At 37.5% G+C, this 13,048-nt stretch overlaps 1 protein-coding gene across 4 annotated transcripts in view; it reads right to left on the bottom strand.

Annotated features, from left to right (window-relative positions):
• Positions 1-13,048, bottom strand: part of GRM5 (glutamate metabotropic receptor 5) — an 879,135-nt gene that overhangs the window by 107,837 nt on the left and 758,250 nt on the right. For all 4 annotated transcript variants that reach the window (XM_084773380.1, XM_084773382.1, XM_084773379.1 and 1 more), the window contains exons 6-7: positions 12,003-12,171; positions 7,146-7,272 (exon numbers count right to left, since the gene is read on the bottom strand). In XM_084773380.1, coding sequence (XP_084629506.1) covers positions 7,146-7,272; positions 12,003-12,171 — 296 coding nt within the window. The remainder of the gene's footprint in view (positions 1-7,145; positions 7,273-12,002; positions 12,172-13,048) is intronic.

The following is a 13,048-nucleotide window of genomic DNA, read 5'->3' as shown; positions in this document are numbered from 1 at the left end:
ATCTTGGAATTGCAGGCAAATGGATGGAACTAGAAAAGATCATCCCGAGGGAATTAACCCATACCCAGAAAGACATGCATGGTATATACTCACTTATAAGTGAATATTAGCCACATAATATAGGATAACCACAATGCAATACACAGATCTTAAGAAACTAAATGATAGGCAAGACCCTAGGGAGAGTGCTTAATTCTCAGCCAGTAAATTTCTGAGAACTAAAATCTCATAACAGTGTGAGAGTAGAAGTGGGGTTACATCACTGAAAAAAGTATGAAAAAGTTTGAAAATGGGAATATGTATTACTTATTCAAGAAGTTACCTGAACCAGGAGAAAGTGGAGTTAGCAGTGGGATAATTTGTCTTTACACAAGGATAGTTTTGAAATAAGATATAGTTTAAAAAGTATGTGCCTATTACAGTTGTCAAGGAAACAGTACGTTAGCCATCTTACATAATTTTTAAGGTCAGAATCATAATGATACCGGAAGAACCACTTGCTACCAGAGTCATCATTACCACTTGTGAGCATTGTTTTATATTTTAAGGTTAAACTTTCCCCAATTCCCCAGTTCTTCTTAATACTGTGTTTATTCCACACCTATAGTACTAATTACACAGGGTTGTTACCTTTTTCTTTAAACATACTTTTCTCTCACTGGATTTTAAGTCTCCGAGAAACTTAATTATAATTTCTATTTCCAGCCCATGCTATACATTATGACGTACATTAAAACCACAATCTTTTATATTAATTACTTCTTATTTGACAATCTGAAAAGTCATCTCAAATTGCTCTCATCTAAGAGCAGAGCATTTATATATATATATATATATATATGAACAAATGCATTCATTCCTCTAGTGTTTGAGGTAGGATATTTGCCAGTTTTCCTTAATGCTACCTGCATCCAGATTGTCTGCATGTACCGTTGATTTAATGCCAATTTATGTCTCAGACATTTCTTTTTTTTCTATGTCCAGTTTTATTTTTTATTTTCATAATCTTATTTATTTATTTAATCACTTTACAACCTGATCTCAGTACCTCGCTCCTCTCCTCCCAGTCCCACCTCACATCTCCCTTTCCCCCATTACCCTCTTTTCTTCTCAGAGCAAGGGAGGCCCCCAAAAAGTACCAACTCATTTGTCAGTTCAAATTGCAGCATAAATAAGTGCATCTTCTCCCACTAAGCCCTGGCAAGGGATCCAGAGGCAGGCAACAGAGTCAGAGACAGCCCCTACTCCCACTATGAGGAAACCCATATGTTGACCGAGCTGCACATCTGCTACATATGTGCAAGGGGTCTAAGTCAAGCCCATGCATGATCTTTGGTTGGTGGTTCAGTGTCTGTGAGCCCCCATGGGCCCAGGTTACCTTACTCTATAGGTCTTCTTATGGTGTCCTTGACTCTTATTACTCCTTCTCTCCTTCCTCTCACTCTTTCACAAAACTCCCCTAGATTGGCCTACTGTGTTGTCTGTGGCTCTCTGCATCTTTTCCCACCACCTCCTGGATGAAAGCCTCTCAGAAGACAGTTATTCTAGGCTCCTGTCTGCAAGCATAGCAGAGTATCATTAATAGTGACAGAGCATTCTCTAATGTTGAATGGAGAGTGGAGACTGACTTTCACACAAACTCTGGTGCCCCATTTTTGACCTTGTCCCCTTGACAGGGAGGCCTGGTGGCTCTCAGAGGAAGGATAGTAGCCTACTAAGAAGAGACTTGATACCCTATGAGCATATACAGGGGGAGGAGGTCCCCCTCAGTCACAGACATAGGGGAGGGGAGTAGGGGGAAAATGGGAGGGAGGAATGGGAGGATACAAGGGATGGGCTAACAATTGATATGTAATATGAATAAATTAATAAAATATTTAAAAAAAATAGTGACAGGGGTTGGCTCTCTCCTATGGGGTGGGTCTCAAATTGGGCCAAAGAATCCAAGGGAAGTCCAACGGATGATGCTTGAATCTCACTCAGAAGAGAAAATAAAATAGACATCTGAAATAGATGGAGGGCGGGAACTGTTGGGTGAAGGGTAGGGGAAGGGAACATGAATAGGGATCAAGTGTGGGGAAAGCAGGGGCAGGAGTGTTGGGGGCACCAGGAGAGAGAACAGAGGAAATTGGTAGGGGCATGGGGATCATCTCTGGGACAGTGGGGGTTCCTGGGAGTCTATGGGAGCCAGGAGGCTGAGACTCCTATCATTGGGGGTTCAGGAGCCTGAAGTTGCCACTTCCTGTAGCCAGTTGGGACTTTCAGTAGAGGGAGGAGGACACCAACACACCCATAAAACCTTTGACCCAAAATTTGTCTTGCCTACAAGAAGTGTAGGGATTAGGATGGAGCACATCCCCGATGCTCCAATGCATTGTTTAGTTAAAGACAGCAAGAAATCTTGTCTCCTGTAGCAGTGACCATCCAGTCTGTCTACTTGACTTTTACCTCCCATGCTTCTCAACAGATTCTTCCTCACAGCAACAAGAATGCTATTTAATAACATATCGTTAATTACACTGTTGCATCCACTGAAATGCTTGGAATGATTGTTCACTCAACTTACAGTTCAACACTCAAATTCTGAGCGTATTATTCTAGGGGGATTCGAATCTTGACCTGATACCTTTCTGAAATCTGATAATATTCTCTCATCTTCTGCTTTTCTATATATGTTGTCTTTTGGTGAGAAATACATTTCCCTCTATGACTTGCTAGCAATTTCTATTCATCACATAAGTCATTTCTTCTTCTTTTTTTAAAAAAAAATTTGTCTATTTAATCACTTTATAGACTGATCTCAGCCCCCTCTCTCCTTTCCTTCCAGTGTCATGCTCACACCCCATCACCCCATTCCCCCTACTCATTCTCAAAGAAAGGAGACCCCCAAAGCATATCAGTCCACTCTGGCACCTCAAATCACAGTAGGACTAAGCACATCCTCTCCTACAGAGGCCTGACAAGGTACCCCGGAGAGGGGAAAGGGATACAGTGCATGAAGAATAATTCAAATATATCACATTTATCACCCCATACAAACTCAAGTCCAAGTCAATCAAAGATATCAGCATAAAACTAGACACACTAAATCTAATGGAAGAGAAAACTGGGAATAGCCTTGAGCTCCTTGGTATAGGAGACAACTTTGTGAACAGAACACCAATAGCTCAGGAACTAAAAGCAACAATTAATAAATGGGACATCATGAAACTGAAAAGCTTCTGCAAGGCAAAGGATACAGTCAATAAGACAAAATGGCAGCCAACTGAACGGGAAAAGATCTTCACCAACCTTACATCTGACAGAGGACTAATAACCGTAATATATAAAGAATTCAAAACAATAAACACCAACAAGCCAAATAACACCATTAAATAAATGGGATACAGAGCTAAACAGAGAACTATCAACAGAAGAATCTCTCCCTAATGGCTAAGAAGCACTTAAAGATGCTCTCCACATAACTGTGACTGACTCTGACTTGGACTCTGGTGCCTCATATTTGGCCCCCTTCCCTTGATGGGGAGGCTTGGTGGCACTCAAAGAAAGAATAAGCAGGCTACCAAGATGAGACCTGATAGCCTATGACCATACAGTGGGGGGAGGAGGTGAAGGGAATAGGGTGAAAGCTGGAGGGAGGGAGGAACAGGAGGATACAAGTGATGGAATAACAATTGAGTTGTAATCTGAATAAATTAATTAAAGAAAAAAAAGAAAAAAATGAAAATTTCAGCATCCTTAGTCATCATGGAAATGCAAATCAAAATGACTGAGATTCCATCTTACACTGGTCAGAATGGCTAAGATCAAAAACTGAAGTGACAGCACATGTTGGCAAGGATCTGGAGAAAGGGCAACATTCTTCCATTGCTGGTGGGAGTGCAAATTTGTACAAACACTGTGGAAATCAACCTCATGCTTTCTCAGAAAATTGGGACTAGACTTTAGCAGTTCTGAGCATATATCACCTGGGCATATTCTTCACCATACTACAAGGACACTGCTCAACTATGTTCACGGCAGCCTTATTCATTAAGTAAGCAATTTATCTTTTAAAAATATGTATTTCTTATTAATTATTTTATTCATTAATTTTACATCCCAGTCATAGCCCACTCTGTCTTCTCCTTCCAGTACCACCTTCCCTTCCTCCTCCCCTATTCATCGGAAAAGGGGATCCCCCATACCGACCCTCCCCAGCTCATCAAATTGCATCAGAACTGAGTTCATTCTCTTCTCTAGTGGTCTGGCAAGGCAGTCCCATCTAGTGGAAGTGATTGAAAATCAGGCAACTTAAAGAAATATTTGGTGAAAACTTTGTTATTCTTTTGCTCATTTTGCACAATCTCTCTCTCTCTCTCTCTCTCTCTCTCTCTCTCTCTCTCTCTCTCTCTCTCTCTCTCTCTCTCTCCCCTCTCTCTCTCTCTGTGGTTATAGTTTTTATCCTCATTACATGGCACAGTGCATAAAAGACTATGCTACTGAGAACAAATATGAGAACCATGTTTGTTTTCCATTCACTTTCTATATCACTAACTATTATAATGAAAATGGTAATATTAAATAGTGTATCCATTGATACATATAAGTAATGTGCCATGTTCACTTTCAATAGTATTATCTTAGAAGATAAAAAGACAAAAAGTTACATTGAGAAGCACTGTGATGGCTGTATCCATGTGTACTGCACTCATGGAATCAAAGAACTGCAGGGAAATGGGAAAATTGAGAAAAAAATCTTTTTAAAAGTATTTTATTAATTTATTCATATTACATCTAAATGGTTATCCCATCCCTTGTATCCTCCCATTTCTCCCTCCCTCTCATTTTCCCCTTATTCCCCTCCCCTATGACCGTGACTGAAAAAAATCATCTGTATTAAAGTAGTTTTCATTATTCTTGTCATTATTCCCTAAAAATATGTTATGACAAATCTTTATATAACTGCTTACATTAAATTTAGTATTATAAACCAAATACAGATAATTTAAAATTTATAGGACACCATGAGAAAGTGATATGTAGTTCTTCTTCTCCTCCTCCTTGTTCTTCTTCTTCTTCTTTTTCTTTTTCTTCTTCTTCTTCTTTTTCTTCTTCTTCTTCTTCTTCTTCTTCTTCTTCTTCTTCTTCTTCTTCTTCTTCTTCTTCTTCTTCTTCTCCTTTCCCTTCTTCTTTTTCTTCTCCTTCTCCCCCTCTTCCTCCTTCTTCTATTTTTGTTTTTTGAGACAGGGTTTCTCTGTGTAGCCTTGGCTTGGCTGTCCTGGACTCGTTTTGTAGACCAGGCTGGCTTCAAACTCACAGCAATCTGCCTGCCTCTGCCTCCTAAGTGCTGGGATTTAAAGCATGTGCCACCATGCCCAGCTTATTATTTAACTTTTAAAGATATTTATGTAGATTTATTTATGGGATTCTGGCAATTATCTGGGGACCTGAAAACAAGCTCCACAGATACCAAGGGACCATTGTTTTCATTGATAATGTACATATTTATGTATGATTGTTGAATATACAGGATTTTAAAAATCCAACAGTAATCTAATTTGAAACTAGAAAAAATAGTGAATTCATATAAAAAAAAACCGTCACGACTGTGCTACACCAAGGCTGAAGAAAACTAATAATAATCTTTCTCTTGTGGGCTTTAAAATTTTTTTTGTGCATGTACACACCTATTATAATTCATCTATTCAAATAATTCATTTTGGCTAGGTGCTCTGCACTGAGTCAACTCTGGAATGCCTAGGAACTTCAGAAAGCTTATCCCATGGTAAAGACAGGGCACTTAGATGTTTTATTAAAACAGATCTTTTTAAGAAAGAGAGACCTTCTGTATAAATATCACTCACTAATAAGGAGTCTTCATTTGAGAAAGCCTCAGAAGACTCCAGATCACAGGGTTTTTATAATCGTGACTTTGATATAAGCTGGTACAACGGCCATGGGAAATCACTTATCCCATGAATGAGAACCATTAACTCTGATGATCTTATGATCTATCTTCTAAAAGTCCTGTGCTAAAACTCCATCTTAAACCTGGGACCACTAAACATAACATATCCCTTGTTAGTGCTCTTCCACAAGTCCTGGGTTTATTTGTCTCATTTTTTAGAATAGTAGAACACAGAAGACCATTTGCAGACAAATATATAATGTGCTTCAAACATATTCCATATCTGCCCTAACTAACCATCCTTTTTCTTTCTCTTCCCCTTCTCATTAGCCTTGTCTGCTCTCCTAGACAATGTTGCTTCTACATATCTTCTATGAGTATAAGATTTTATGTGTGTATAGAGCCTACAACCCAGAAGTATAATAAACATGTTACATTTGTGTTACATGCTTAATAAGATTATCTTCATTTCAGTCATTATATTAATCATGTTTGTATATTTTTTCCATTAGTATTAAATTGTGAGTTTCCTTAAGACAGAGGGATAATATTAATTCATGTGTCTTTATTTCACTTTTAGGCAAATATATGCATTTAATAAATTGACAATGAGTTGGAAGGAAGTTTGTAGGGCTTACTATTGGAAATATTCAAAATGTATGTAAATTACAGAATGAACACTATGGAATATAGGAGTAGCCTTTGATATAAAGACCCTAAACTAAACTGAATTTAAAGGAAAAAAAAAAACAAGCAAACAAGCAAGCAAACAAGGGCAAGTCTGTCTTGCGTTTTGTCAGCATTACTTAAGAACAGCATTGCTTACAGGGAAACTTCAGGTTTCCAAAAGGAAAAATCACTAAGAAAAAAAATACAACTTTAGTGAAAAACAAAAACAAAACAAAAAACAAAACAAAACAAACAAAAAACCCTTTTTCTTCTTGGACTTGTGACATATTTCATTCTCTTAACTGGAAGCTCACAGTCTACATAGGAACTCATAAGACGGTCTGAGGATGGGCTGAGCATGCGCAATAGACAGCCTAGAGAACTCTTGGTGGTGAGGCTAGAAATCAGGCACAACTTCCCTGAAATCAAAAATTTTCCATGATTAATCAGGGATTGGGAAGGCTTCTGTTTCCAAAGAAATGCTTTGTCCCCGGAGTAAGACTATCCTTAGTGAAAAAACACGTTGAGGGTAACATCGTTTCTCAGTTGATTTCCGAGGATCACGCTGACACTGTGATTCGCATACCTGTCAGATCGTCAGTGGGCCAGGCCCCCAGCTGGCATGCCTTGCAGGTGTACTCATCAAACACGTACTCGTTCTCCTTACAAGGTGTGCAGGTCCAACAGCAGCTGACTTCTCCCTTCCGGATCACCTGTGGGGAATAGTTACCATTCTAATTAGTGTTGCTGCACAGAAACTAAATCAGATATATCTTTAAACAAACATGTTTCATTTCATAGACTTTCCTTGGGATAAATAATCAGCAATTGATAAAATGTAAGGCTATAAACTTAGACCTATTTTTATTAATAAAATATATAAATATACCTACAAATGGAGAATTTGATTTTCAGCATAATCAGAACTACCCTTAGACAATTGTTAGGTTACATATTAAAAGTAGGCTTATTTATAATATTGATCTTTACAAGGATTGGCAAATTTACAATACTGAGTTTTTCACCCTTGAAAGAGCTGGCTATCCATGCTTCATTCTCTATTTCTAATGAATGTCAATATGTTGCCAATCACTTTTCCAAGAATAATTCTGAATTAACAGTCTCTTTGAATTATGATAGATTTTATTTGATCATTCAAAACCAATTTGGTTTAACTTTTTCACATGATCTGTTTTGATTCACATTCATTGCTTATTACAAATGGCAGTGCACTCTCCTAGCAGTTCCAGCTGTGAACATACCAGAAGTAAAGGTGTTTTCACTGCCACTGAAAAGATGCCAAGCCTCCATTAAAAACCAAGATCATAAATCTCAGGATAATTCCAAGAGAGGTTATTATGAATGAAGGTCTCAATTCCAACCTTGAGTCATAATAATAAATAATGATGTCAAAAGTATACTAAGAAGAATGAGAATGATATTTACATACTATAAAAACTATAAAAATGACTAAGCAAATGTAAGTATGTAACCAATGTTAAGACTATGGTGACAGGGCTACTCCTCTCCCAGTGGCTGTCAGCCTCAGTTGCAGCCCGACCTCCCTCGCTCCTCAACTGGACAAAAATGTCCAAGACTGAGCTGTGCATCCGGTCCCTGGTGGCTATTTTCCAAAAGTACAATGGGAAGGGTGGGAACAGCGGTCAACTCTCCAAAACTGAGTTCCTTGCCTCCATGACCACAGAGCTGGGTGCCTTCACAAAGAGCTGGAAAGACCCTGAAGTGCTTGACCGCATGATGAAAAAGCTGAACATCAACAGTGATGGGGAGCTAGATTTTCAAGAGTTTCTCCATCTTATTGGTGGCTTCACTATAGCGTGTCATGAGTCCTTTCCCCAGGACTTCCCAGAAACTTATCTAACCATCTCGTTTGCCTTCCAGCCACCAAGTCATCAGCTCCTCCACCATCCCACACCTGCACTGAGTCCATCACACCCACCACCACACGCAGCCCACGCCTGCTGGCAGAAATAAAACAATGCCATTTTAAGAAAGACACTAGTGACAGGGAATGAAACTCAACCATTATGTAAGTTATATCCTATACAACATGGTAGAAATACATGCCAAGAAATATCTTTACTCAGCTATTCAAGGATTTTGAAAGTATGTGTTCAAACTATAAGCTCATGAACTGTCAAAACTCCAGGTGCCTCCCACAGTAACTGAGTTGCATTCTTCTATAGGTAGCACTCAAAACTAGGAAAAGTTGACACCCTAGATGAATCCGCAAAGGCTTTTACATGAAGGTTTTAGTTACAGGGTGGTTTGCCAAGATGAATAATGTTTCTGTTACAATGTACCAATAGTTCAGAAACCTTTCCGTCTTATAGTACATATTTAAAGTTTGGAGCATATAGTTGCTGTCATACCTAACCTACCTAACTGTGCTGATAAAGTGTAAGAGTATCTGCAGACAGCATGCCAAAGACTAAAATGAAAGTTGGTTGTATTTCAATAGAATTTGTTTAAAGACAAGCAGTGGGTCAGATTTAACTTTCAGGTCAAAGTTTCAGCTTTTGTCATATGTCACAACAGAAGATACAAATATTTTTAGAAATTCCACAAGCTGTTAAGCCATTTGCCAGGTGTTAAAATTCTTCCTCTTTTTGTTGGTTTTGTTTTTCTTAAATCAAGTCTTAGTTTCCCAAATTCTCTTAGTCTCCTGGCTGAGCACCTGCATACTGATGTTAAAACATTTCATCTTGCATCTAACATCTGAAAAGTGTTGTAAGTTCGAGAAAATGTAAGGTTGATTGAAAAGATCCAAGGAAACTTTTTCAAGTATTCTGCATGCCTGAAATGGTAATGCTTATTTGGTGAACAATCAAATTATTTCAGTATCATTTTTCTTCTCCCAAGACATTATATTTTCAATAACTAGCTTTCTTGTTTTCTTAATTATGTGTTTTTATTTCTTTTTTTTGTCTTTTTTCTCCTTTATTAATTTATTCTTGTTTCATCTCAATGGTTATCCCCTCCCTTGTATCCTCCCATTCTTCCCTCCCTCCCATTTTCCCTTTATTCCCCTCCCCTATGACTGTGACTGAGGGGGATTACCTCCCCCTGTATATGTTTATAGGGTATCAAGTCTCTTCTTGGTAACCTGCTGTCCTTCCTCTGAGTGCCACCAGGTCTCCCGAGAAGCATGGGAGAGTGTTTTTATTTCTTTTTCATTATTTTTTTTTTAATTTTCTGGACAAACCATGCTAATCTTAAAACTAGTGTTCTCAGAGTAGCAAATTGTCTCTTACTTGTTTTTCCTCATATGCTCTGTATTTCTGTATTCCATTCATTTGCCTGTCTTCTGTCCCAGAAGAACCAAGGAAGTGCTGATTACCAGTTATCATGTCCGTCTTACTTTGCACCTCTTCCCTGGTCCGTCTTCTGCTGACCACCATGTTGCCTAACAGCATGTATCTGGTGTTTGCTTTTCTGAGTTAGTTCTGCTTAACCTCTGCCTTCTTCATACTTTCAGAGCAGATATTAGTGGAGGCTTATGTTTGCTCCATATTATTATTTTTTATTTAAACTTTCAATTTGGCAATATTTTTTTCAGTTTGGCAATTTTTAATCTATTCAAAGTGTATTATTTAAGATGTAGCAAGTTTATTCCTAAATCTGGATCTTTGAACTTATTTTCCCCTTTTCTAAATGAATTATCATTGGCTTGCTATATCAAAAAGCAACAAGTCTTGAAACTAATCCATCTACTTTAATCTAAAACCACATTTCTTTTTGCTCGCTCTCTCTCTCTCTCTCTCTCTCTCTCTCTCTCTCTCTCTCTCTCTCTCTTCTCTCTCTCTCTCTCTCTCTCTCTCTCTCTCTCTCTCTCTGTGTGTGTGTGTGTGTGTCTGTCTCTGTCTCTCTGTCTGTCTGTCTCTCTCTCTCATATGTATGTGTGTGTGTAGGTTTGTGTGCTTGTAAACACAACATAGATTACGAGAGTTTGTTCTTACTTCCACAAGGTGAACCCTGGGAATTATACCTAGTTAGCCAGGTGTTCTGTGAAGAAGCTTTATTTGATGAACCATCTCTCAGATGTTCCTTTTTCTTTCATTTATGACAATGGTATTCTTAGTTGCTAGGACATTGGAGTTGCAGTTAACTGTCTTATACTTGTTTTTCTTCCATGACCAGATGTTTAATCAGCTGTCAGAAATGAGTTCTTGAACCTGTACAAAATTTTCTCCAATGTCACATCTGCTTATCTTGGCCCTCATTTTTCTTTTCCCTGCCAACACAATCAGCATCTTGTATTTTAACTCTTCCTTCTTGTTTCATCTTTCATTAATCCACTTACTAATATCTACTGTGCGCCAACATGTGTCATTATTTTAGTTAATATTACACTACTACTTCTGTGTCATAATATACAGGTTGATTATTTAGTATAATATTAAAAAGTCTCTATTAAATTGGCTATTGCCTGTTATTTTGATGTTTTATTTCATAGTAAAAACTTATACCAAGCATCTATGTACTCTGGCTTACTCAGTGTCATTAGAGTGCTCTATCTGTCACTTCTGCAACGTCCCTATTGCTGCTTGTCATACACACATGATCTTTCCTTGAAATCACACCCAGTTTTATGATCTGATGCTTGACATAATGGAAGAACCACGTTTTCTTTCTCTATCTCTTCTGACTTTTTCTTTTAATGAAGGCATCACACTATCATAATATTGCTCATCTTGCATCTATTTTTTCTCATTTATTTTGCCCTATTGATCTTAATGGACTATTACATTGAGATTTTTTTTTATTATTTAGTTTATTCAGATTACATCTCAATTGCTATCCCATCCCTTGTATCTTCCTGTTGTTCCCTCCCTCCTGCTTTTACCCGACTCCCCTTCCCTTTGTGTGTGACTGAGGAGGACCTCCTCCCCCTCTATATGATCATAGGCTATCAATTCCCATCTTTGTAGCCTGCTATCCTTCCTCTAAGTGCCACTGGGCCTCCGCATCAAGGGGATATGGTCAAATATGGGGCACCAGAGTTTGTATGAGAGTCATTCCTTGCTCTCCACCTAACTGTGGAGAATGTCCTGTCCATTACCTAGATCTGAGTGGTATACATTAAGATGTTTTAACAGCAATTTTAAAATGTTTTCTAGCTCTAAACTATTCATCCTCAGGGACCATTATCTTTAAGATTAGATACATTCATATGGAGAAAGAATGAGCAGGCTAAACATGGCTCTTCAGTTACATCAATCAGCTCAGATTACTTACTCACACTATTGTTGGTTGAATTCTACCTTTCCTAAACAATTGACCAGAATACAGTAAATAAACTCGTTTTCTGCCAGTATAAGCTTACATGTAAAAAGCCAAACAAGTGCCAAAGAAAAAAGACATCTCCAATGAGAATTAACACTGCTAAATTTGAAACAAAGAAATATAGATTCTATTTTACCTTAATCTGGCCTTTCTCACAGGGTTCACTGCATACAGATCTGATGATGCTATTTTTCTTGGACCATACTTCATCATCATCCATTTTTAATTCCCCATTGTCCCAACTTCCGACATTGATGTAATCAAAATAATCTTTTCCCATTTCCTTGAAATTCATTATTTCATACCTTAGAAACAAGAATATAATAATTATTCATCTAAGATCACACATACTAATATATACAAAGGCAATAGTTTCATTGTTTCAAAGACATTAACTTCTATGTAAACCACACTTAATTCTGCAATGCTATGTTTATAATAAGAAAATTCTGCCCATTTCATATTTACTCTGGGTTCATGCTTATACCTGAAATAGAAAACAGTCCCGTGTGAGAAAGTAGCTGGATCTCAGGAAGGATGAAACACAGTTTTGAAATAATGTTAGGAATTTTAAACATGGTCTTCTGCTGGTTTCCTAGAAGAAGCCAGGGATGTGTTTAACTATGTTCTAGTGACATGATAATTCACTGTGAATCTGCTTACCCTTTGAACTTCATTTTGGGAGTTAGGGAATACAAGAGTAATTTAAAAAACATCCTTCAATCACATAAAAATTTGTTTTATGAAACATTATGATGTCTATTCATACTTTTCTTATTATTCCACTTGGTATACACAACTAAAGTGTTCTTTTGTTGGAAGGCTGGAAGAGCACAGATTCTTAAAAATGTCTTAGTCTCATTGTTTTTATTTTATTTTTTAAATAAAGCTACAGAAAGCTTGTGAATTAAATAAAAGAAATTTCTCTCTAACTTCCAATGCTCAACATGTTTAGTTATTTGAAAATGGATACAGATGAAACCATTTTTAGATTTATACCATGCCAATGAAATTGACATATTCAATCCAACGTCTATGTAAAAACACAAGGAACGAGTTTTACATAAACTTACTGAAGCGGCATTGTAAAATAATTCCGTCATCTATTTGCTGCTGATTAAAATTTACATTTGTATTTTCATTTCAGAGTTAATCTATTCTAATACTTTGTTGGCTGGTCAG

Source organism: Acomys minous (genome assembly GCF_964271855.1).
Source record: "Acomys minous genome assembly, chromosome: 2".
Classification (NCBI taxonomy): domain Eukaryota; kingdom Metazoa; phylum Chordata; class Mammalia; order Rodentia; family Muridae; genus Acomys; species Acomys minous.
The sequence above is the reverse complement of the archived record's forward strand: the minus strand, read 5'-3'. Positions and strand labels throughout refer to the sequence as shown.